We start from the raw sequence: 25,666 nt of genomic DNA on the forward strand, positions 1-25,666 counted from the left end.
TGGGACTGGATGCCATGATCTTGTTTTTCTTGTAATGTTTGTAGCTTTAAGTCCAACTTTTTCACTGTCCACTTTCACTTTCATCAAGAGGCTTTTTAGTTCCTCTTCACTTTCTGCCATAAGGGTGGTGTCATCTGCATATTCTGAGGTTATTGATATTTCTCCTGGCAATCTTGATTCCAGCTTGTGTTTCTTCCAGTCCAGCGTTTCTCATGATGTACTCTGCATAGAAGTTAAATAAGCAGGGTGACAATATACAGCCTTGACGTACTCCCTTTCCTATTTGTAACCAGTCTGTTGTTCCATGTCTAGTTCTAACTGTTGCTTCCTGATACCAGATACTCCCTCTTTAATTTTATTTTCCTTTGATGCTGCCTCTGATTCTTCCTATCTTTTAGTTCTTTCATTGTTAATGAGTGCTAGCATCTTTTGATTCTTTATGTGCCAAGCATTGAACTAAGCACTTCATGAACTAAGCACTTCGTGAATATTCTCATTTAATTTTCAAAACAAATCTTGTGAGATGGGTAGTGTTAATAGTTGAGAAAAGTTAGGTACTTCACATGATAAGTGGCAAAGTCACTTGTCCTTAATCCTACCCTTAGTGATTCAGAATTGGTCACTTACTTTAATAAATATTGATTAGATGCCAGGCTTTGTGCTTGGTTTTAGAATACAGTTTAGGATAAGATAGTCATGGTTTCTCAGATCTTAATCCGGATGGAGAATACAGAAAGTCAGTAGGCAGAATATAGCATGAGTTATGATTGGTGTTACGCATAGATTAGAAAATCATTTGTGTAATTGGGTAAGTTACTCTGGAAAATAGGGTATTGACACATACCACAAGGCATTTTGTGTTTTTTGTGAGAGGATTAAATGATAATGTAATAGGTACGGCTCTATGACAGATGTTTGCTCTGAATTGGCCTATTGAATGTTACTCATTTAGGTGTTTTATAAGCACCTCAAAACCAACTCTGAGGGACTTCCCTGGTGGTCCAGTGGGTAAGACTCCACTCTCCCAATGCAGGAGGCCTGGGTTCTATCTCTGGTCAGAGAACTAGATTCCACATGCTGCAATTAAGAGTTTGCCTGCTGCAACTAAAGATCCCTCATGCTGTAACTAAGACTCAGTGCAGCCAAATAAATACATACATATTTTTTTAAAAAACCAAACCAACCAACTCTTAATAGGTACCCACAGTTCTCACTAATGAATCCTATTCTTGTACCTTATTTTGCTCGGATAGTGCTCAGTTTCCCAATCCCAGAAATAAAAATTCCAGATTCACCTTCCCACGTTTCCCAGTTTCTAAACAGTCACCAATATTTAGCAATTTGGTGTTTTGTAGAAGGGCTTAGAAATGTAAAGCTTAGAGGGCCAGATAGGAAAAAGTGATGTGGTGGTGGGGATTCAGGTGAATTCTCCCTTACAGTGTTAGGTCACTGTTCAACTTCAGTTGACTGGGGAGAATGTATGCCACAGTGGCAGATATTTTTGATATTTAAAATGTTATTTCTTTGAATAGGGCATACATTCCTGGTTCAAAATCCAGAAGAGGGAGTATACAGTGAAATGTTAATTAACCCTTACTAGCGTTTTCTCCTTACAGTCCACCAGTGTTCATAATTTATTATGTATCCCTCAGTGATATCTCTTGGGCTTCCCTGGTGGCCCAGTGATAAAGAATCCGCCTGCCGATATAGGAGATGCAGGTTCAATCCCTGGGTGGGGAAGATCCCCTGGAAATGGAAATGGCAACCCACGCCAGTGTTCTTGCCTGGGAAATACATGGACGGAGAAGCCTGGCAGGCTACAATTCATGGGGTTGCAAAGAGTTGGACACGACTTAGCGACTAAACAACAATAACAGCAATGATATCTAATATAAGAGCAGATTGTATGTAGTTATTCTACATTATTGTACAAATGGTAGCACACTTGATACATTTCTGACCACTTTATTAGCAATGTATCTTGGAGATGATTCCTCCTCAGGATGTAATTTCCTCATGAGGGCATAGTTTTCCTTTTTTTTTTTTAAATGGCTGCATTTTATTCTATTCTGTGGCTGTCTCATAACAGGTTTCCTATTGGTGGATACTTGAATTCTATCCAGAATTTAATTATTACAAATAATGCTTTAGTGAATAACCTTGTAAACCATGGACTCATCTATAGGATAAATTCTACAGGTGGAACTGCTGGATCAAAGAGTGTTCACTTGTTATTTTTGATAGATACTGCCAAATAGACCTGCATAGAAGTTTTGTAAATTTAAACTTCTATTAGCAATGTATATATTTAAACTTCTGTTAGCAGTTTGTTAGCGTGCAGTACTTATACAGCACTACATGCAGAGCCTTGCTGAGGTTGTGAGTTGAAGCCTGACCTGGAGCATGACCCTTGTGGATACCCTCACGTCTCTCCTTTTGATTCCCTGGTGGCTCAGACAGTAAAGTGTCTGCCTGCAATGCTGGATACCCGGGTTTGATCCCTGGGTCAGGAAGGGTTTGCCCCCTGGAGAAGGCAACCCACTCTAGTACTCTTGCCTGGAAAATCCCATGGATGGAGGAGCCTGGTAGGCTATGGTCCATGGGGTTGCAAAAAGTGGGAAACGTCTGAGCGACTTCACTTTTAGCAATATATGGAAACAGTTGTTTTTCTTACGTTCTTGTCTTTGAATATTTGATGGGTAAAAAAATGTTTTCTCACTGTAGTTTTGTGTTTCTCTGAAGAGTGTGAGCACGTATTCAGATGTTTGAGCTCTTTGTGTTTCATTTTCTGTGGATATGTTTATATCCTTTAATCTTTTCCTGCTGGACTTTTTTTCCTTTTGATTATAATACTCTATATATTTGGTAAGATAACCTTTTGTGAAATGAATTAGATGGAGTAGAATTTATCAATCTTCTATAATTTCTGAATTTAAAAAGGCCTTCTCCAGATGAATTACATAGTAATTCTCCCATGGTTTTCTTTAGTAATTTTTGGTTTTACAGTTTACATAACAATTTTTTAAGAGAAGCAGAAATCCAGATTTTTTGTGTGCTATCTTCATAGTTTTAAATGTAGTGGCTACCATAATTAACATTGAAAAAATAATTGTGGATAAACATGTCTGTGGCTCAGATAAGACATGAACATTAGTGTGTAATTTTTTTCCCTAACCTGGTGTTTGTTACATTGTGGTCCCCAAACCAGCAGTAGCATCACCTAGAAGGTTGTTAGAAATGCAAATTCCTGGACCTCATAGTAGATCCACTGAACCAGAACTCTAGGGTTGGGACTCAATAATCTGTTTAATTCATGTAGACTGAAGTTTGAAGAATCTCTGCTTTAATTATGCCTTTTCTTCTGACTGTACTAATATGGCCTTGATTGGTTCATGCCCTTTTTGTCTAGGCTACTAAGTAAGAATAGAAGTAAGTTTATCATTGCTGACCTGCCTCTTGAGAAACCTGTATGCAGGTCAGGAAGCAACAGTTAGAACTGGACATGGAACAACAGACTGGTTCCAAATAGGAAAAGGAGTACATCAAGGCTGTATATTGTCACCCTGCTTATTTAACTTATATTTAGAGTACATCAGGAGAACCACTGGGCTGGAGGAAGCGCAAGCTGGAATCAAGATTGCCGGGAGAAATGTCAGTAACCTCAGATAGGCAGAAGACACCACCCTTATGGCAGAAAGTGAAGAAGAACTAAAGAGCCTCTTGATTAAAGTGAAAGAGGAGAGTGAAAAAGGGCTTAAAGCTCAACATTCAGAAAACTAAAATCATGGCATCCGGTCCCATCACTTCATGGGAAATAGATGGGGAAACAGTGGCTGACTTTATTTTTCTGGGCTCCAGAATCACTGCAGATGGTGATTGTAGCCATGAAATTAAAAGACAGGAAGGAAAGTTATGACCAACCTAGATAGCATATTAAAAAGCAGAGACATTACTTTGCCAACAAAGGTCCGTCTAGTCAAGGCTATGGTTTTTCCAGTGATCATGTATGGATGTGAGAGTTGGATTATGAAGAAAGCTGAGCGCCAAAGAATTGAAGCTTTTGAAGTGTGGTGTTAGAGAAGACTCTTGAGAGTCCCTTGGACTGCAAGGAGATCCAACCAGTCCATCCTAAAGAAGATCAGTCCTGGGTGTTCATTGGAAGGACTGATGTTGAAGGTGAAATTCCAATATTTTGGCCACCTGATGTGAAGTGCTGACTCATTTGAAAAGACCCTGATGCTGGGAGGGATTGAGGGCAGGAGGAGAAGGGGACGACAGGATGAGATGGTTGGATGGCATCACTGACTCAATGGACGTGGGTTTGGGTAAACTCTGGGAGTTGGTGATGGACAGGGAGGCCTGGTGTGCTGCGGTTCATTGGGTGGCAGAGAGTCGGACATGACTGAGCAACTGAACTGATACCCATTTTTTTCTAATTTTATCCACTTCAAACTTTTGTACCATAGGATATATAAGAAGTAAATTTGATGATATTATGCATTCAGTGCCTCAGCTTGATAAAAATTTAAAGACTTAGGTTGGCATCAAAACTAAATGATCTGTTTCTAGTCTTGTTCCTAGGAAGTGGGGACATGGAAAGTAGGGTGAAGGACAGTTACAAAGGTAAAGTTCAGGAAATTCCCTGGCGGTTTAGTGGTTAGGACTCCACACTTTCACTGCCATGGTCCCTGCTCTAGGAACTAAAGTCCTGCAAGCTATGCTATGCAGCCCGGTCCCTGCCTCCCCCCTGCCAAAGATGTAAGCATAAAAACTGAGAGTAAACATTTGGAAATAAAGAAATTTGACATTACTCTGACATTTCTGTTTTATATTAAAAAACCCATCTCCTGCATATTGAAATTGAAAGTCCGGTCCTTTAGTCACAGGTAATTTCAGAAACTCTGTGCTAGAATTAGAATAATCCATTAGTGAAGGAAGCTATTTGAAGGTAACTAGCTATGACAGGGGCTTCCCCTGGTGGCTCATGGTAAAGAATTCCCCTGTCAATGCAGATTCAATTCCTGGATCTTGAAGATCCCCTGGAGAAGGAAATGGCAACCCACTCCAGTATTCTTGCCTGGGAAATTCCATGGACAGAGGCACCTGGCAGGCTACAGTCCATGAGGTCACAAAAGAGTCTGACACGACAACTGAACAACAGCAAGCTATGACAGGAAGTATTTGTAGATAAGGATCCTGGGCCATTCCAGGGTTCTGGTCAGATCATTTGCTGCTTACTGTGCAGCTGAACACATTAGCTTTTAAATTGTGCTTTTTTCCTGTCAGTATGAAGTCTGCTTATTTTCAACCCCATTTCCCTGCCCACCTCCCCTCTCCAGGACTTTTCATCAAACTTGTTAACCAATATAATGTTTAGGAGTTTCTAAGAAAGATACTGGATCCTGCTGAAAGTAATTGACAACTTTTCATCTCTAAAGCATTTTCTAAGACTCAGATTCCAATATAGTTAGCCCCTGCTTGTCATTTAATCTCTTCTGCTTTTTCCAAATTGTCCTCTCTGCTTTTTTTTCGGTGGAGGGGATGCAGGTTGGCGTTGGCGCCTGTGGCTTGTGGGATTTTAGTTCTCTCACTTGGGCCATTGGCAGTGATGGGGCGAATCCTAACCGCTGGACAGCTAGGGAATTTACTTGTGTCCTCTGCTTTAACTTTTGCTGGAGGTTGATTCTGATGCTTAGCATACAGTGAAAGTGAAAGTGAAGTTGCTCAGTCGTGTCCGACTCTTTGCAACCCCATGGACTGTAGCCTATCAGGATCCTCCGTCCATGGGATTTTCCAGGCAAGAGTGCTGGAGTGGATTGCCATTTCCTTCTCCAGGGGATCTTCCCAACCCAGGAATCGAACCCGGGTCTCCCGCATTGCAGGCAGATGCTTTACCATCTTAGCCACCAGGGAAGTCACATCTAGCATACAGTAGATACTAATAAAATGTCTATTGAATTTGATTTTTGAGTTAATATATTTATTGAGTAAGCTATTTTTTAGTTGTTCATTTGTTTTGTCCATATTGTGTATATAAATTTGGTATGCTAAATAAGAAAGTCCAAGTATGAAAAATTAATTGACTCAGTTCTGTTTGTGTGTATATTTTAACCTTTGGAGGAGTTAAAAACACAACTTCCTGTGTTCTCCCATGCTCCTAGCTTTCTTGCTGCATGTACTTCAGTTCTCATGTATGGCTTCTGAGGTGTTTAGTAGTAAAGTTTTCTGTGTTCCCACTGTTCTTTTTCTCCATTTCATCACAGCTAACAGCATTCTCTGCTCTCATTTGAGATGTAACGGTCCTTGGTTTAAACTGGTGTGCTTTGGAGGCACAGTTAAAGATGATAAATATCCTTAACTGAATATTTCCTTTGGGATATAGGTGAAAACTGATGATAGACTAGGTAACAAAGGCAAGGATTTAAGTTCATACCAAGTGAATGGTGTCAGTGTATAGCATTCCTAAGTAATAACTTAAGTCAACTCTTTTCTTGAAACCTACCTAAGGTTTAACTGTATGGTAAAAAAAGGGTAAATTCTTCGTTCCCTTTATTTATCAATTTTCAATCATTTTCCAAAGATGACTAATGAGGTTTTTTTTTTGTTTATATTATTGAGAACTCACGGATTTAAACATATTTGGAGTTTTCCAGTCAATTGCAGCTATAATCTTTTTTAAAATGTTTAAAATTTTATATTGCAGTATAGTTGATTAACAGTGTGTTAGTTTCAGGTGTACAGCAAAGTGATTCAGTTATACATATACATGTATCTATTCTTTTTCGAGTTTTTTCCCACTTAGGTTATTATAAAATACTGAGCATATTTCCCTGTACTACACAGTAGGTCCTTTTTCGTTATTCAGTTATCTGCGTGTGTGTTTTATATTTATTTATTTGGCTGCTTTGGGTCTTAGTTGCACCACGTGGGCTCTTAGATCATCATTGCGGTGTGAGGGATCTTTCAGTTGTGGCTTGTGAACTCTTAGTTGGGACATTCGGGATCTAGTTCCCCTGACCAGGGATCGAACCCAGGCCCCTTTTTGGGAGCTTGGAGTCTTACCCACTGGGCCACTGGGGAAGTCCCTATTATCTTTGTTGATGTTCACATTGTCCCTTCTTTTGGCCAGTGAGATTTTATTGAGGTTGGCTCCTAAGTGTGCTTTTGTAATATTATTGTAAATATGAGACATCAAATTTATAGAGAAGTTGAAAAAGTACAAAGAACTCTTCTTGCTTTACCCTGGATTCCCCACCTTTCCTTTTATTTTTATTATTTTTTTTTTCCCCACCTTTCCTTTTAGCATGACCATTAGTAGATATGATCCTAAATAATGCTAGATAGAGTTTTGTTGCCTTCTGTCATGATATTGCCCCAGATTCACCTATGTACTTCTCCAACACTGTTTTAGATCAGTTATTTCTCAGAGGATTCTTGGTTCCTTTTAGTGGGAAATGGATTTTCAGGAGCACAGTCTAGGTTCTAGGGGCTGCTGAGTTGGTCATTTCTAGACTTTTTCAGTAAACACAACTATGAAATATTGTAAAGATATTTATTAGTACTTTTACCCCTGAAAATGAATGTTCTGGGAAACTTTGCTTTTTCCTTTTTTTAAAAAACAAACTTATTTTTAGTGAGCAGTAAACTCAAATCTAGGATGTAACTGTCTTGTTCATTATATCAATAGTATCAGGTAGCAAATAAGCATTCAACAGTTACTTGAATGAATAAGTGTTAAATTTGATAATGTAAATAAATGTTATGTAAGATCTGAATATATTGGACATTTAATAAATAGCTTTTTTTATGACTTTATGTTTTTAAATTTCTAGTCTTAAAATAGCCTTTCATTTTTACTTTTTCCCCCCTTAATTTTTCTTTACAGAATTGAAGAAGATGCCCCTGCTCCTTCTACTTCTGCAGATAAAGTGGAGAGGTATGATTATTTACAGTGGCGTGATTTGATTTATATCTAGAACATAGACATAAGAGCTGTGTAACTTGAGGGCAGTTTGTTTTATCATCTTTAATAGGTAACGAGTGAGAGTGAATAAGTGTTAAAGTATTTGTAAATTAAAAGTATGGAGTCCTAATAAATTTATTTTCAGTCCTTCACTAAATGATTTTATAATCTGTGACAAAATGTGAAGTATGAATGCACTTCTGCCTACTAAAGTAAGATGATTGTCTTTAGCAAAAGCACTTGTGTGGCCATTTGAATTAAGAATCAGATTTTTCTTTGTGGACATGGGGACAGGGGAGGAGAGGGTGAGATGTATGGAAAGAGTAACATGGAAACTTACATTACCATGTGTAAAATAGATAGCCAACGGGAATTTGCTGTATGGCTAAGGAAACTCAAACAGGCTCTGTATCAACCTAGAGGGGTGGGATGGGAAGGGAGATGGGAGGGAGGTTCAAAAGGGAGGGGATATATGTATACCTGATTCATGATGAGGTTTGACAGAAAAACAGCAAGATTCTGTAAAGCAATTATCCTTCAATGAAAAATAAATAAAAATAATTAAAATTTTCATGGAATTCTGGATTTGAAAGGATGACCAACAGACAAACTGATTACGCAGACTTTGTAGTGAGCTTTTGTAGTGATAGATCGTGGGTTAGCTCAGCCTTGCCAGAGCAGTTGAGAGGTCTAAGGAAATAAAATACTACAGTTTTAAATGTAGCAGGTATTCAAAAAATGTTGATTTTAAAAGTATATGACACCTGAAAAGAAATCTTTTTTCTTGCAGTCTGGATGTGGATAGTGAAGCTAAGAAACTCTTGGGATTGGGACAGAAACATCTGGTAATGGGTGATATTCCTGCAGCTGTCAATGCCTTCCAGGAAGCAGCTAGTCTTTTGTAAGTACTGTATTACATTCCTAATAAACTTGAGTCATAAAAAGTTGTTTAATGGGAAAAAGAATGAAAAGCAAGAGTTTAAAAAGATTTATTTTTCATGTATGAGTTTATTCCTATAACTATAAAACTCACGTATAACTGAGCAGTTTTAGCCTTTGATTTTCCTGAGTTAATGAAATTTGTTTTCTGTTGATCACTAACTAATTTGTCCCAGTTCTGGGACTTGTTCCAATTTTAACAGTGGAAGTGTTTTTTTTTTGTTTTGTTTGTTTTTTTTTAACTTTTTATTTGAAGTGGAGTTGATTTACAATGTTATATTAATTTCTGCTGTATATCAGAGTGACTCAGTTATATGCATATATACTTTTTTTTTTATTCTTTTCCCTTAAGTATATATCCCAGGGTACTGAATACACCTGTATAGTAGGGCTGTGTTTACTCTAACGCTTGAAGTTCTATATCCAGGGGAAGTCCGTAATCCCAAGCAAGGCATGGTTAGTCACCCTCTCGCTAATGCTGTTATTAGCACAGCATTTTTCATAGATTCTTAGCACCTTTGTTATCTGTACAATTTCTTGAATATTGATAGTTGACCACCAGGTGGCCATGTATATCTGTATCTTGGGGGAATGGGTTAGTCTTAGTGCTTCAGGAGTGATTTAGTTTAGCCAAAGACTTTAATGTACTTTATACACTGAGAGAAAGTGTCTTTTAAGTGGTAGCCTTTCAGCCTGTGACTTGTTTTCTCAAAAATACCATTACCAATAGCAGTTGAAGTCAGTCATGCATGCTCATTAGTTGATAACATTATATTTAGTGGAAGTGAAGAAATCTTGCTTAATGAAAGAGATGCTTATAATAAAGCTGGGTTTCAGGTTTGAGGCTCACTGATTAAGTCTTTGGCTTCTTCATTCCTTTTATTCAGTCAGTCAGGGTTATATTAGTGTATTTTTTCCCTAACCCTTACTCCCTCTAGAACAGAATCTTATTCCTGGATGCTTGTTGATTGTTGTTGATTTATTGGCCTCTGGCCTCTCTGTCGTCATCTGGGCCTGAAGAGCTGAGGTTCTGGTATTCAGTGTTGTGCTAAGGGTAGGACCCAGGTTTCATCTGATGCTAAGTAATTAGGTGTTTTTATATAAAAATCTTACATTGTAAAATGTTAAAATCTAAGTTTTTAATATTGAGCACATAGAAACACACTTCTTAGCTTTTTCCTTCCAGATTCCTGAAAAGTTTAGTTTTCTCACTGTCCTGTCATTAAGGGTATTTGAGTAGAATTTGAGATGCATTCTTCTAATATAACAGACTTCCCTTAAACATGACCTTCATCATTATAGCTTTTATGCTTAGTTGCTCTGGTTACTCTTACTAGACTCTTAGACTATTAGTTGACTTTACTTAGCATGATTTCTGCAGATCCTTTACCCCATAAAAGCTAGTCTCTTTACTCCACATAAAGTACTTCCTCCTTCCCATTTATCATACTTGTGATTTTTCCTCTGCTTCTTCCATGTTTATAGGTATTAATAGCTAAACTTGGTATATATATTGCTATCTATTTCTAAGCATTATTTTGAATGATTTTATATGCATTAACTTAATTAGTTCTTGCAGTAGACCTAAGCGGTTCTTAACATTTCCATTTTATAAATGCGAAAACTAAGGCATTGTGAGATTAAGTTAACTACTAAAGTTTAAAGTTAGAGGCAGGATTTGAATCTAGGCAAGAACATTAACTCTTTATCATGATGCCTGTACATGGACTTGATTCATGCTTTAGTCCCAGCCAAAGGCCATCTAACTCCTAACGATATTCTGGCTTATATTGACCCCTATCTTTTATCAGGAGAAATACCTATTAATAGCTTGCATCTTAGATTATATATTTAATTGTAGGAAATAGATGTCTTTTTAGAATATATATTCTAATTATATAATGTATATTATATATCTAAATGCATAATTATGATATATACTATATAGATGAAGAACTGGCAACATTAACTTATTCATTGTTTCTTAAAGTCCCTTGAACCTTGAGTTCAAGAGGAGGGGAGAGTATTGGTTTCCTAGAAGGATGTGTTACAGAAGAAACGTCATTTTATGGCTAAAGAACTAGAAAAAATAGAAGTTTAATTCAGATCCTAGCTGTTTATTCTCTTTTTAGAGGTAAGAAGTATGGAGAGACAGCTAATGAATGTGGAGAAGCCTTCTTTTTTTATGGGAAATCGCTTTTGGAGTTGGCAAGGTATGTCTTTCAAGCTAAGTTTAAAGTAAGATGTTTGTATCATAATGATTTATTTAAAAACTTTTAAGTTTCTTTGTTAAGATTATTTATTAGCCTTAAGATTTCACAGGAACTGAGTGAGACTGGTTTTACTCAGGGGGTTTAGAAAGGAGGATGAAAAATTGATGGGTTGTTTTTGCTTCTCTTTTTCTTTTTTTGCTTGTGCTGCACAGTATGTGGGATCTTAGTTCCCTGACCAGAGATTGAACCTTCACCCTTAGCAGTGGAAAGTGTGGAGTTTTAACCACTGAACCTCCAGGGAATTCCCTTGATGGGAATTTTGAAAGGCACTTAAAAGAGTAAAGTTATACTTAAGTTTTGACTTTTGCAGTTATTAGAAGCAGAGATCTTTCCATTAGTGAATAGTCAATAACTTACCAAGTCTAGTTTAGAGAGGGAACCTTTAAAAACACTCTCAGCTAGCCCAGAACAATATCCATAACAAGGATGGATGGAAGGACAATTTGGAAACACTTGGCATGTGAAAATATCTTAAGATAAAAAACAGAAGAATCATCTCTGGATAAGGAGTTGGAAAGTTGTTATGATATTCCACCAGAATTTATTAAGCAGAATAAAATACATTGAGGGTACACAGAGTAGCAAATAATCTGTAATCTATTTAATCTCTCACTTTTGCTAAGCTTTCTAATTTTGTAGAGCAGTCTAAGGATTTGTCATGAAAATCTTGCCAGAATGTTTTTGGCCATCTAGAGACATATAGGTAGATGAGAAGTTTGGGAAACATGGCCCTTTTGATAAGGGTTATCAGTGCTTTTTAAGATGGCTGGATAAAGGGTATGTTCATTTTCTTCAGTGCTCTTAAAACCATAGTTTATATTCATTTTGACCATTGCTTTTCTTTCATGAGTGCTTATAGTTTATATTCCCTGTACTTACTTACTCTTCTGTTGCTTTTATAATACAGGGCTAAGTTTCTTTCTTAAAAAGACTGTTAGGTTCTAGCCATCATACCTTTAGTACTTTCTCCTTTTGTTCTGCTAGAATGGAGAATGGTGTGTTGGGAAATGCCCTGGAAGGTGTGCATGTGGAAGAGGAGGAAGGAGAAAAAACAGAAGAAGAATCTCTGGTAGAAAATAATGATAACATAGATGGTATGTGGAGTTGCATGTGACATTCAAGAGATGCGACGTATATTTCTTATATACAAGCGATGGAAATAGGGCTCTCCTTATTTTGAATAGTCTCTCTTGGGGCTACACTTGCATCTGGTGGAGACTGCGGGGGAGGTCTCAGTGAAACTGATGATAGACTTTTTTAAGGGGATAACTTAATTTCCTAAATAAATCTGGTTATTTAAATTGATATTCTAAGTATTAAAATAACCTAAAATATTTTTCTGATGTAAATTTTTAAGAGTCTTTGCAGCTCAGTTATTTTAATGGCTGGGCTTTTGGGGCCCTTTTACATTTTTTGGTTCTAAGAAAATTAAATGTTAATTTCTAATCTGGGTTTTGCTGCTAGAGTTTTACATATCAGATCTATTTTATATATATATATATATATATATATATATAGTGTTGAGAGGAGAATGTAAAGCTTGGCATCTCTTAGCTAACTGATAATTAGAATGCTCAAGTAAAATAATACCTAATTTAAGGAGCTTGGGTTTCTTTTGCAGTAAATTGCTCTGCTAGTTGGGATTTTTCCTTTGCTTTTCTCAAAGGGGCAGGTAATTTGTAGGCCATCTGCTAAAACATAAGCCAGGCTGTTTGAGGGTTTAAAGGGAATGTATTTTTAGTTTCCATTTATGCCTTTATCATTAAATTCGAAGACATGTTTATGCTTCATGTTCTTTAACCATGTAGAGGAAGCAAGGGAAGAGTTGAGAGAACAGGTTTATGACGCCATGGGAGAAAAAGAAGCCCAAAAAACAGAAGACAAGTCTCTGGTAAAGCCTGAAATGGATAAAGAACAGGAAACTGAAATGGAGAAGGGTGGAAGAGAAGATATGGATATCGGTGAGCCTGCAGAGGAACTACAGGAGAAAGTTAAATCAGCTCCAGATCAGTTAACTGAAACCACTGAAGAAGGAAAAGGAGCAGCGGCACCAGAAGGATTGAGTGAAGCTGAAGTCACTTCTAAGAAGCCAGATCAGGAAATACCGGGTGCTGAGGAAGGAAAATCAGTTTCTGAAACTGACGTCCAAGAAGAGTGCAGAGAAAAAGGGGGTCAGGGAGAAGTAATTGTGAGCATAGAGGAGAAACCAAAAGAAGCTTCAAAAGAACAACCTGTTGTGACTCTAGAAAAGCAGGGCACTCCAGTGGAGATAGAAGCAGTCAAGCCAGTGGATATGGGTGGGGATGAGCCAAAGGAGCAGGTAGCTGCCTCTGAAAGTGAACCAGGAAAGGCTCTTCTTGAGCAGTTGGTAGGACAAGAATTGCCTTCTGCCGAAGAGTCACCGGAGGTGACAACACAGGCTGCAGATGCCTCAGCTGCAGAAGCCGGATCAGAAGTCTCTGAGAAGCCTGGAGGGCAGGACACTGTTCTCCCTCAGGATGGTGCAGTCAATGGACTGTCAGCTGCAGGGGATCACGCCTCCACTAAACCACAGACTAATGCAGAAGGACTGATAGGAACAAAAGATGGCTCAGCACTAGAGAAGGTCAGGGCAGAGTTGGTTCCTAGCCAGGAGACTAAGCTGTCTGTAGAAGAGTCTGAGGCAGCCGGAGATGGGGTGGAGACTGAGGTGGCCCAGGGGGCTACTGAGCAATCCCCTGAAGACAAAGTTAAGATAGCTGCTTATGAAGAAGCACAAGACAAAGAAGAACAGATGAAAGAGGGTGAAGGTAACCGGGACATACAAGAGCTACAGTGGGTGGAGTACATTCTGGATTTGACTCACTAATCATGGGTAAAAGTCAGCCTTCCATTCAGAATTTTCCGTCTGCCTTTGGATTAGGAAAGGGCTAAATGAAAATGGGAGTGGTTTAAGAAGGTGGTGATAAGTTGAGCAAGTTAAAAGCAAGTCTTCTTTAGTTGGCTTATAGACTAACGCTTTTACTAATTGCAAAATAGGCCTTTCTGAGATTTGGCTAGCTATCAGTAACTTGTTGCACTCACTAGCCAACAAAGGTGGGTGGTGGGGTGGAGTAGGTAGGGAAATAGTGTGCTAGGCTGGCAGAGAATGCTGAATGGATGTTCACTTGCATGCCTCTGGATTTTTAAATTTACTGTTCACATGGTTCCTTTTTTTCTGCTTTAGGAAGCAGGATTAAAGCAGTAGAATCCACTGAATTGATGCACTTAAGCAGGCATGCCATTTAAGTGAAGGCAGTTTACCCTTGAATGTTTTATCACCAGAGTGAAAGAATTCTGGTAATCTTTACTTTCAGTCTTCAGGAAGTGTTTAGAGGCTTATTCACATTAGTTAAATTAGCCCCCTCCAAAAGATAATTGAAAACTGTGAAGTACTCTTGCAGCTTTCCCTCCTCATTTCATGCTTGCTTTGGCTGCTAAACTGACTTTTTTTGTTACTTAGAATGTTATGAAGTGTGAATGCTTTGTATTGTATCATTGGTCTAATTATGATTCCATTTCATCAAGATGTATAAGCCTCTAATTAGCAACTACATAATTGGCACGTCTGACTTGAGTTGTACTATCATTTGAGGATTCTGCTGTCTGTAAGATTGATCTAACGGTATTAATAACCACAGGTATAGTCCAATTAATCGTTAATACTTACATATATATACACACACACACATATTATGTAATTGACTGCTTTGAGTTTTCTTACGTTTGAGATGTTCAAAGACCCATTATCAATATCTGTAGCTAATTCTGGTTAACTTCCTTCTACCTGTGTGCAAGTCCTTGTACTCCAGCCAGCACAAGCATGGTAACCAGAAGTGAATTGGCTAAATGGTAGCACCACTGGGCTGCTCATTGGGCTTGAGGAGAGTGTATGGAAAAAGCACAGAACTGAACTCAGTTTTTAAAAAACCTCTCATGTCTTAATCTTTAGAGTTTCTCACATACATTAAACTTTACTTTTGATTCCAAAATACAGTACTGTGTAGTAGGTAGTATCACTCCAGTTATAGTGATGAGGAAATGGAGGGTTAGAGGTTACGTGACTTGTTTGGGATCAAACAGTAAATCATAGGACCAGAATATGACCCTAGATCTGATGTGAATGTGTTCTTCCCAGAATACCTCACACTGAGGAAGTCAACTTTAATCCCTTCCTTTAACCCACTTCTTGTCAGAAATGTATGTGGTAGCACTAGCCTGCAGAAATCTTGGAAGAGGTTTTCTCTTAAAACCCTGTGAAGAGGTATTTAAGAGTCATTCTGCTGCTTTGCACAGCTCTCTTGCCACCTTGTTTTGAAGATGCTCTAAGATGAGAGAAGTGGTATCTCTAAAACGTTGTTTCCCTTTCTCTGAAGGATGACTTATGACAAACAAGATTCCATTTTCAAAGAAACTTAGAAAATAAACAGATCTCTTAACTGAGGCCTTCGGTGCATTTCTGTTAATACCTGGGCACAGATTACCAGGTTGAAAAATAGTGGCTTTCTCATTAACTTAGCTCTTCACCACCATTCCATGAAGGTAATGCAGATTCCTCAAGAGAAACAAGTGTTTTTCTCAGACCATTATAAGAATTTTAATTTAAAAATTTGATGTAAAACTCCAAATATCTAGACATTTTATGCCAAAATAGATGCCACTTTCTAGCATGCTGGTATGAGTTGAACAGATACCAGATAAATAAGAATATAGAACAGCAACATTTTGCCAAATTTTCCTGCACATTGGGAAGATAAGGTGTTTGGTTTTTTAAATATTGTGAGAAATACACCCGATCTGCTTCACCTGTCATGTGTTCTAGTGGAGGATGGGCTTCATCCTCAAAGTCAATAAGACCACCCATCTAGCCTAACATTAGGGAGCTAAGTATACAAACCACTTTGAAATTTGGGCACTGAAAGCTACTGGTATGTGGTGGTGAGTACTTGTATTTCAGAAGCACCAAATTACATGGTCAACAGGAGAAAAGGGAGGTACCTGATAAAACAGTGTTTGCTATAGAGGTTAATTACAATTAACTTGTAACTTTAACTGGTTCTTAGGACTTTAGTTTGTCCTAATTTATACGACTTTTCTTTGCCTATTTCCATCCTAAAGAAATATTGGTAGACAGATAAAAGTTCTTTAACCTGACTTCATGGCCCTAATGCCTAATTTTCAGTTAGGAGACAGTATTTGGGCTCTTCTGAATTGTTTGAACCCAAGTGTGTAGAGCTGTTTATCAGCAGCCTGTCCTCGCAGGCAGTTAACTTGTATTTGTCAGTATGATGAAATGTGGTGTTAGTATGGCTGCAGACTTTAACATGATACTGGAAAGTCAAATAACGTACTGCTCACTCAAATTCTGTGCATGCTGGAGCTGGCTGGAGTGCGGCATGCTCATTGGTGAGGAATGGTGAGGGCTGTGCTTCTTTCCACGGCTGTATTGTGGGAAAGCATCTTCTTGAGCATCCTTGCTTCAAATGGACTGAAGTAATTTAACTTTTGGTATTTTCTTGGCCTTATTAGTATTAACTGACAGTTGGCTTAAAGAACCCAGGAATACTGGCTGAGGCCTCCAACTGACTCTGAGTAGATGGGAGTTTCTAGCCAGTGAATCAAAGTCAGTAGTTAATTTCTTTTGATCTGAACTGTGCAGGTTGACTTTTAGAAGAGAAACACAGCCTGTTGGTCATTGAAGGTCTGAATTATTTAAGATTATGCTAAATCTGGATTAGACTCGAGTTAGACTGTTAACCACTGACTTTATTATTTATATCCAGTTCAAATGTTACCCGATTTGGCTTGAATCTGGCCTGTCCTACCCCAGAATATAGGTCATTTGACATGTTTATTGGAATCTCTGACTTGTCCTGTCATCTTTGTCTGTTATGTTTAGTATTCTCAATACTGAAGAATTTTTGCTTGCAGAAACCGAGGGCTCAGAAGAGGAGGATAAAGAAAATGACAAGGCTGAAGAAACACTAAATGATTCAGCTCTTGAAAACAAGGTGAATTCTTATTTGCCGAGTATTATCTCCTTTCTTATTGTAGGACTGTGGTTTACTAGTGTAGGCATAATTATTATAGATAGTCATTTCTTGGTTAGGGTTTGGGGACCCTTTATTCATGCTGAGAATAGGCAGATCCATTTGATCCTAGCAGTCCTGTCAATTAGGACAGGACCCAACATATCATTGCTAACTGTCACTGATGCTGAAGCTCCAGTACTTTGGCCACCTGATACGAAGAGCCTACTCATCGGAAAAGACCCAAATGCTGGGAAAGGTTGAGGACGGGAGGAGAAGGGGGCAACAGAGGATGAGATGGTTGAATAGCATCACGAACTCGATGGACACGAGTTTGAGCAAACTCTGGGAGATGGTGTAGGCTAGAGAAACCTGGCTTGAAGTCCATGGGGTTGTATAGAGTCGGACATGACTTAGTGACTGAGCAACAACTGACATAAGGTGATACAGGGTAGACTTTGTAGGGGTCCATTGTGTAGGTTTAGAGAGAAAATTCTGAATTTTGAATCCTATACCAGTTCTGCTCCTTCACCTCAGCCATACTAAATTACACATTCTGATTTGTAATCAAAGATGCCTGTCTTGTACTTCTGCCTAACACCAATGATTTGGATATACTTTAGTCCCTTCAAGAAAATGAAGAGGAGGAGATTGGGAACCTAGAACTTGCCTGGGATATGCTGGATTTAGCAAAGATCATTTTTAAAAGGTAAAAAACTCTTGGTGCTTTTAGCCTTAGGCTGGGAGTTCGGGGGTTGAAAACAAAGCAGTTAGGCTTGGTCAGATGTTATTAAGGTTTCTAACTATCTTTCCTTTTAGGCAAGACACGAAGGAGGCTCAGCTTTATGCTGCACAGGCACATCTTAAACTTGGAGAAGTTAGTGTTGAATCTGGTAATACATTTTCTGTTTTACTCTCTAACACACTGTTTCCCCGCCCCGTGCCTGAACCTTCTAATTCCTTAAAATCCAGCTCAATTGATCATAAATTGTGGGCAGTTAGTTTTGAATGGACAGTAGGTGTTTTGGGTTCGTTATGGTTCCTAGAACAATGAATAGTCTTTTAAATGATACTGTAAATGAAAGTCTCTTGGTAGGTTTTTTTTTTCTTTTGGCTGAACTGTGCAGCATGCGGGATCTTAGTTCCCTGATAGGGGTGAACCCATGGCCCCTTTGCATTGGGAGTGCAGAGTCCTAATCACTGGCTCGCCAGGGAACTCCCTCCCAGTAGCTTTTTTAAGTTGTTCAAGGGTCCTGGAGATACTACAAAGAAAAGTGAAATATATATAACATAGGAAAACATTTCTGCAGAATTTCTGGAATTTTAGAAGTTCTGTATATTAAATGTGCATTTGCTTGCTATTTTTCTCTTCAATAGAGAATTACCTCCAAGCTGTGGAGGAGTTCCAGGCTTGCCTAAACCTGCAGGAACAGTATTTGGAAGCCCATGATCGGCTCCTTGCAGAGACTCACTACCAGCTGGGCTTGGCCTATGGGTACAACTCTCAGTATGATGAAGCAGTAGCACAGTTCAGCAAATCTATTGAAGTCATTGAGAAGAGAATGGGTGAGTATGCATCGTCTGTTTCCACAAGAATTATGATGGATCCAGTATCGACAGGTTTTTTTTTTTTTTTTTTTCCCGACAGGTTTTTTTTAAAGGTTCATTTTGTGTTATCTATTACTTACTGATCACTTCAGCCTTTTCTTTCTAGCTGTACTAAATGAGCAGATGAAGGAGGCTGAAGGATCACCTACTGAATATGAGAAAGAAATTGAGGAGCTGAAGGAGCTGCTCCCTGAAATTAGAGAGAAGATAGAAGATGCAAAGGAGTCCCAGCGTAGTGGGAATGTAGCTGAACTGGCTCTGAAAGCAACTCTGGTTCGTTTGGTTTCCTTGTAGAGTTTTGATAGTCACACATTTGATATTTTTGAAGGCCTTTTATCATGGTACTAGTGTTCCATTTGCTAGGAATCTTCCTCACGACTTGGTTTCCAGGGATTTGGATGTCAGAGGGAATGTGAGAAGTCTTATACGATTTCCTCTCATAGTAAATACAATGCTCAAGACAGTATGCTCTGGAGCCAGACTGTGGGTTTGAATTCTTTCTCAGCTATTTACTGTGTGACCATGTGTGAGTAGAGAGGGTGGGTGATGTTGCTACCATGTGGAGGCCACTAGTGTTTGAAGTCTTATTAATCAGTTGCTTGTAGGTAGGTGACCTGGTGGGTTCTATCCTGGGACCCACTTGGGTTTGTCATTTCTCACAGGTGGAGAGCTCTACTTCAGGTTTCACTTCTAGTGGAGGAAGCTCTTCAGTTTCCATGGTGGGTATTCAGGTGATTTTTGTCAATATTAGGCTTCAGTGTATATTTCATATACAGCAGTACATTGGTAACAAAGGTTTCTTTTTTGCCAGATTGCAAGTAGAAAGCCAACAGATGGTGCTTCCTCATCAAATTGTGTTACTGATATTTCCCACCTTGTCAGAAAGAAGGTAAATCTATATATGGTCATTTCTTTTCTATATTCTCCCTACTCTGCATTTCCCTCCCTCCAAATGATACATGAGAATTACCTTTCACATAAACATCCCTAATGCTTGGTGCAATAAGATGGCTGTTTTAGGACTTCCCTGGTGGTTCAGTGGCTGAGACTCCAAGCTTACGTTGTTGGGGGCCCGAGTTTGATCCCTGGTCAGGGAACTGGATCCCATATGCCACAACTAAAGATCAAAGATCCTGAGAGCCACAGCTAGGACCTAGTGCAGCCAAAAGAAATACATATGTCTTCTAGCAACACTCTCCTGGTCTATTTTAGCCCAAGGGCTATTAGGAAAGCTGATGAGGAGGTCTGGTCAGATCATCCCATCTTAGGAAGCTGGCAGGTTTACAGTAGTCATTCAGCAGCAGACCTCCTTAAACTTAAGCCTCCACTCTTATTTTGCTTCCTGACTCAACTTCAGATTTATGGGTTGGTCACTGTTGTCTATTCCTCATCCCTATCCTCTCTCTCCATCCTTGGAGAGGCTGAACTGGTATGTTTAGGCATACCAGTCTATTCTCCAGAGGACAGGCTGTGGCTCAGGAGACCCTTAGAGCTGTGAATCCTGGTGTTCATGATCTTTGCACCATAGGGAAGAGGCATGTGTTACAAAATTGTTTTATAATTGTCCTTTTAAAAACAGTAAGCACATTTGTGAACCTTTCACAATTAATTATATCTTTATAGAGGAAACCAGAGGAAGAGAGCCCCCGGAAAGATGATGCAAAGAAAGCCAAACAAGAGCCAGAGGTGAATGGAGGCAGTGGGGACACTATTTCCACTGGAACCGAAGTTGCTGAAAACATGGAGGAGGAGGTGGGCAGTTAAGCAGGGTTTGGACTCTTGCCTCATTTCCCTTGTTCTCAGGGCCTGGGGAAGCCAATGCATGTTCCCCAACTTGATCCTCTTTGGATTATTTGATTACTTTCATAAAAACAATGAGGTTGTACAGGAAACAGTTTGGTTATGAAATGTAAGATGTCTCATTGTCAAATATATACCACAGGTCCCCCTCTAATGAATGTGGGAGAAGACACTTGATTGCCAAGACCATTCGGTCACTTTTGCTTGCTCCTCTTTCTATCAGCCTTATTACAGAGAAGTTAGGAAATGGGTGCATACTTGTGATCCCTTTTAGTGTAGAGAGCAAAGCAGAATTTAAGGGACCTCTGTTGTTCCTCTGACTGAGGCCGACTCAGTTGTGTAAGAAAGAATGGCTTAAAGTAGGCTCACTTATGCCCAGGCTCCCTGTTTATCTTCCAGGCTGAGAATAAAGCTGAAAGCCGGGCAGCAGTGGAGGGGACAGTGGAGGCCGGAGCTACAGTTGAAAGCACTGCATGCTAAGAGAGGGAGCAGAGCCTGCCTCCCAGTGGACAGTGTTTTTGTATATAATGTATTTTTTCACTTTTTGGGGATTCTTTTTGTATAACTTCAATAAAGATTGTAAGCAAAGGTTGAGGCTTTGATGATTTTTTTTTCCCCTTAAATATTGGCTTAATCTGTGCCCCTTGGAGCACTCTGGGTTTTATACAGTAGCCAAAGGTTTTTGTGTTTTTTTCCTCCTCTGTATTGATCTCTGTTGGAAGTTCTAATCCAGATTCCTGTCTAATGTGGAGGTGATGAAATCAAGCGTGACCGCAGGCCCTTATCTTCCAGTGGTGCTGTCTTTTCCATTATAAATACTCTGAACCTGGGCTGTCTTGCAAATTGAGTGGTGCTCTCCCTGGACAAGGGGCTACAAAACAAGACTTAGTTAAGATCTTGTTCTTTGGTGCTGATACTGTTTGATGGACTTTGTGAGCTAATAGCAGCTATGCCAGGCCTTGGGGCACCTTGGTATCCACCTGGTGTCCAATTAGGGCCATAATCCTGTCCTGGAAAAAACTGACGAAAATTTGGGGCAAGGGAGCGGGCAGGGGGAGTGATCCTTGAAGACTGTTGTGCTAACTGTATAAAATTGAGCTTGCAAGTGGCTGAGGGACTGACTGGACACTTTGGATGTGGTTGGAAGAATCTGTGGGGAGAACTGGCTGGTTGAGTTACATTGTTATATTTGAACCTTTATGTACAGAAAATATCAACAGTTGAAATTGTTACCTGTCCACAGTTTTGACTTATTAAATAAAGATGTTAAAATGCCTCTGGACTTGTGTTTAAAGAGTGCGGATCCTGAGCTGCCTGGAGCATTTCAGTGGGATGTGTGGTTGAAAGGTGGAAAGTGGCTCAGCAATTCTGGCTGCCCAGTCCGAGGGTGCTGGTGTTTAGGCCACTGGTGCTAAAGCCGTCCCATTGGGCCCTTGCTGATGTCCAGGGTGCAGAGCCAGTGTAAGATCTGTGACTTGGCTGCCTCTGAGCTGACCTTTAAGAAACTGCTTTATACCAGGCAGGATCTGAACTCCAAACAGTGCCTGCCCTCTACTACCTAAGGGGATTTGATAATTCCACCACTCACAGGGCTACTTTGCTGCACTGGACAGATAGCAGGTTAGAACAGGCAAAGGCAGCCTTAATTATCAAGACTTTGATTTTGCTGACACTGGTCTGAAGCCAGGCCCAATATAATATCAGCTGGATTTCACCTCTGATGAGCCCCCTGCCAACTTGGAGGGAACATGACCCAGGTTGTTTGTAAGTAGATAGGCTACAGGAGCTCCCTGTTTTATGGTGACCTTGAGAATCTGGAAGGCTTCCTGGAGGATGTGAAGAAGCTGGGATAAATAAGTGGGCTGTAAGACTGGCTTTAGCAAAAAAAAACATAACACATGGGGAGGAGCTCATAGAGTTCCTTTTTTTTAAATTTTATTTTATTTTTAAACTTTACAATATTGTATTAGTTTTGCCAAATATCGAAATGAATCCGCCACAGGTATACCCGCGTTCCCCATCGTGAACCCTCCACCCTCCTCCCTCCCCTCCCCTCCCTCTGGGTCGTCCCAGTGCACCAGCCCCAAGCATCCAGTACCGTGCATTGAACCTTCTTTAGCTGAATGAAAGACTCTCTCCAAGTCACCTTTCAAAGAATTTATATGCTAGACAATACTATAAACCTGATGTGTTTAATCCTCACATCAATCTTTTTTTTTTAACAAAAGGATAAAAGGTAAAGAAAGACCAAGTGCTTGTGGAAGTTAGAGCTGGGATTGGAGCTCATGTTAATGTGCTCACTTCTGTATTTGTTTCCAGACTCTTGTCAGAACATGGAGATAGTAAAGCTGCAGATCCCAGAAGAGGCCTCAGTCTGGGCCCCAGCCTTGTGCACGTTAAGCTACTCATACCCCCGTTCTTCTGGACTCTGAGCCAGTGGGGGTTGGTCAAAGCTGTACCCTCTTCTCCGCACCCAAGTCTGCTAGTTCAGGCATCTTCTGGAGGAGGGGGGTCAACAAAGGCAGTTGTTGGGGTGAGGGGGCTGGCTTCCAGTGAAGATGAGTTGGGTACCTGTGGAACAAGGAGAGGGTAGATCTGTAGCAATCTTTGTGTAGAGGTTAATAGCACAGCGTCTAGTGTCACACCACTTTACAGTTAACTGCTCACTGTGAACCAAGTTAACCTCATGGTGCTCTCATTTCCTTATCTGTTGACACAGCTGTACGGACCTAACAGGATATGTGAGTCACATGAGTTCATTCACAGAAAACAGTAATGGCTTGTTAAGTGCATAGTGGTTAACAAAGGCTGGTTATTAACCACATCAACCACACCTGTGTTGTCCCTGCTCTAGTTGGGCCCTCACCAGGGGTGGGTACTGGTACTCGTGGGCATTTGCTGGATTGATCTCTGCCAGGGTCTGGACACCTGCATCTCTTGCATTCACCAGTCGCAGAAAGAGCTCGGCCTGATTAACCTGGGGAAAGGTGAAATGGCCTTGCATCTGTAACGTGAAGGAGCAGACCCAGCCCCCATCTTCCACACTCACCTGGGGAATCCCGTTAAGCTGCCCAGGGCTAAGGCTGGGGTCCGGAGGGAGGGCCCGAAATGGGAGACGCCAGCGACCACTTAGCAACCTCTGATTCTGGTCAAATAGCACTAGTGAGGCCCAGGCCTTTGGCTGTGGTGCCTTAGCCCATGCTAGCCCCTGCCAGGCCCAGAGCTCACAGACCAAGGCTACTGATGGTGAGGGTGGTAGTCTAGAGCAAAACCAAAAATGTGTCAGGAGCCAGAAGTGGGTTATGCTCCCTTCCTAGGACTTGGCCCTCAGAGCCAGAGTCCTTGTATACAGATGAGGAAATACAGCAGAGTGAGGGACAAGCCTCAGCTGTGGCAAACAGCACCAAGGAAATAATCCCCATGTACTGACCTGGGTACAGGCTGCTTGCTGGCAAGGATGGCACAGTTGCCCATGGGCCCAGGAGCTGGAGGTGGGGGCAGGCAAAGGGCTGGGGGTAGCGCTGTGGTCCCTCCTGACTCCCATCCATCTCGGGCCAAACCAGTCATCAGTTGCACCCAAACCCAAGAAGCTTCAAGGCCCCGCAGGAAGTCATAGAAAATGACAAAGCCAGCCCTAGGAAACACAGGTCTCAAACACGCACACGCCCCAGTCCCACCCGCCCACCACCCAGGCAGTTCCCCCATTCTAGCTGGCCTGAGTGGGTCTCCTAAACTAGTAGCAGTGACTAAGTCACAGAGGATGTTGAAGGAGGGAGCAGGCCTCACCCAGGGTTGTAGGGTGCAGGGCCCAGGACGTCAGTTGTGGGCAGGAGGTAGTGTGGATCCCTGGCCGGGTTCCTGGTCATGGCTCCAGGAAGCTGCGACTGCGCAGGAAGAGTTAATTCTTCCAGAAACCCTCCCAGGCAGACACTATGCTCCCCGAGCTCCCCCAGCTGCACAGAGCAGAACTGCCCCAATCCGAACCCCCGGTCCTCACAGCCTTCTCAGCGCCACCCAAGAATAGGACTCTGGTGGAGGGCGGCAGCTGGGGAGCCACTGGAGGCGGGAGGCTTGGGGGATCTTCCCTCCTCAGGCGTGGGCTCGGATTGGCCCCAAGTCTCGGCTCCCCTTGCCCTAGGTACACGGAAGAGAAGGGGCCCTTGAGCAGGACGCAGGAAGTGAGATACCTCATCCCCAAGAGCCAAACCCATGCAGACACCTGGAGATGCGCGTGGACACGGGACTGATGGGGCGCAGACACGGGTCGCATTCCCCGTGCATGGCCCCTCTAACCCCTTTCTCTGAGCCTGGCCTGCTGGGGAGGGCTAGGCAGGGTGGAACTGGCTGCTCACTGACCCCAGGGTGTCTGGCCTGCGCCAATCTGCATCTGCAAAGCCAGGATTTCTGCCTCCAGGCGCCGGTTTTCAGCCTCCACTGCTAGAAGCTCCTTGAATGCAGCACCTGCCCGTCCTCCTGAGATTGAACAAATGTGACCCGTCACCTCTGATCTCTGGTGACCAGCTGCTCTAAGCAGCTCTCCAGCCTTGGTACTCTCTGAACACGGCTGATTGTCGGCTAACATTCTAGCCACCACCACAGAGACAAATGTTCTACCTCGGAGTTTCACTCAAGTGGTTCTCAAGCCAAAGGCGTCCTCCCTCACCGCCCTTCCCTCTTTCCAGAGAGGTCTCCTGGCTGGCCCGCTTCTGTTCACCCCTGCGGGTCCGCGACCGCCGAAGCTCCAGAGCTGATGCCTCCGCTTGCAGCTGCCACATCCAGCCCAGAACGCCGGGGTCCTGGCCCCCGCCTCGAATGTAGGCCTCACGCAGGGCCCTAGGGAGTAGGGGACAGGAAGGCAGCAGCGTTTTACCAGAATCGATCAGCGCTTCGTCCCGAGAACGTCCCCGGGCCCGGACCTCACCCGATCTCCGCAGGCAGAGTCCCTGGGGTGGCCTGTAGCACCGGACCACAGAGTTCTGCTTCTCTCACGGTGTTCAGCCGGGTGCTGGGGTCGGGGCCGGCGGCGCCGGGACCGC

At 41.4% G+C, this 25,666-nt stretch overlaps 2 protein-coding genes across 4 annotated transcripts in view; one reads left to right on the forward strand and one right to left on the reverse strand.

The window, feature by feature from the left end:
- Positions 1-21,906, forward strand: part of NASP (nuclear autoantigenic sperm protein (histone-binding)) — a 28,696-nt gene extending 6,790 nt beyond the window's left edge. Inside the window, exons 2-15 of one of the 3 annotated variants that reach the window (XM_010847853.1) lie at positions 7,886-7,936; positions 8,754-8,864; positions 11,035-11,115; positions 12,160-12,269; positions 12,984-13,964; positions 17,125-17,204; positions 17,846-17,931; positions 18,042-18,115; positions 18,600-18,788; positions 18,937-19,103; positions 19,493-19,549; positions 19,642-19,719; positions 20,454-20,516; positions 21,030-21,906. In XM_010847853.1, coding sequence (XP_010846155.1) covers positions 7,886-7,936; positions 8,754-8,864; positions 11,035-11,115; positions 12,160-12,269; positions 12,984-13,964; positions 17,125-17,204; positions 17,846-17,931; positions 18,042-18,115; positions 18,600-18,788; positions 18,937-19,103; positions 19,493-19,549; positions 19,642-19,719; positions 20,454-20,516; positions 21,030-21,110 — 2,209 coding nt within the window. In that variant the 3' untranslated portion in view covers positions 21,111-21,906. Of the gene's footprint in view, positions 1-7,885; positions 7,937-8,753; positions 8,865-11,034; positions 11,116-12,159; positions 12,270-12,983; positions 13,965-17,124; positions 17,205-17,845; positions 17,932-18,041; positions 18,116-18,599; positions 18,789-18,936; positions 19,104-19,492; positions 19,550-19,641; positions 19,720-20,453; positions 20,583-21,029 lie in introns of all 3 variants that reach the window. The other 2 variants (XM_010847852.1, XM_010847854.1) reach the window with 2 other exon arrangements.
- An 866-nt stretch (positions 21,907-22,772) lies between these two features.
- CCDC17 (coiled-coil domain containing 17) overlaps positions 22,773-25,666 on the reverse strand; it is a 3,974-nt gene continuing 1,080 nt past the window's right edge. Inside the window, exons 5-13 of the mRNA XM_010847856.1 lie at positions 25,552-25,635; positions 25,345-25,463; positions 24,987-25,100; positions 24,628-24,764; positions 24,417-24,514; positions 24,061-24,264; positions 23,680-23,890; positions 23,497-23,607; positions 22,773-23,201 (exon numbers count right to left, since the gene is read on the reverse strand). Coding sequence (XP_010846158.1) covers positions 23,118-23,201; positions 23,497-23,607; positions 23,680-23,890; positions 24,061-24,264; positions 24,417-24,514; positions 24,628-24,764; positions 24,987-25,100; positions 25,345-25,463; positions 25,552-25,635 — 1,162 coding nt within the window. The 3' untranslated portion in view covers positions 22,773-23,117. The remainder of the gene's footprint in view (positions 23,202-23,496; positions 23,608-23,679; positions 23,891-24,060; positions 24,265-24,416; positions 24,515-24,627; positions 24,765-24,986; positions 25,101-25,344; positions 25,464-25,551; positions 25,636-25,666) is intronic.

The sequence above is a fragment of the Bison bison genome, unplaced genomic scaffold (assembly GCF_000754665.1).
Source record: "Bison bison bison isolate TAMUID 2011002044 unplaced genomic scaffold, Bison_UMD1.0 scf7180017864256, whole genome shotgun sequence".
In the NCBI taxonomy this organism is placed as follows: Eukaryota; Metazoa; Chordata; class Mammalia; order Artiodactyla; family Bovidae; genus Bison; species Bison bison.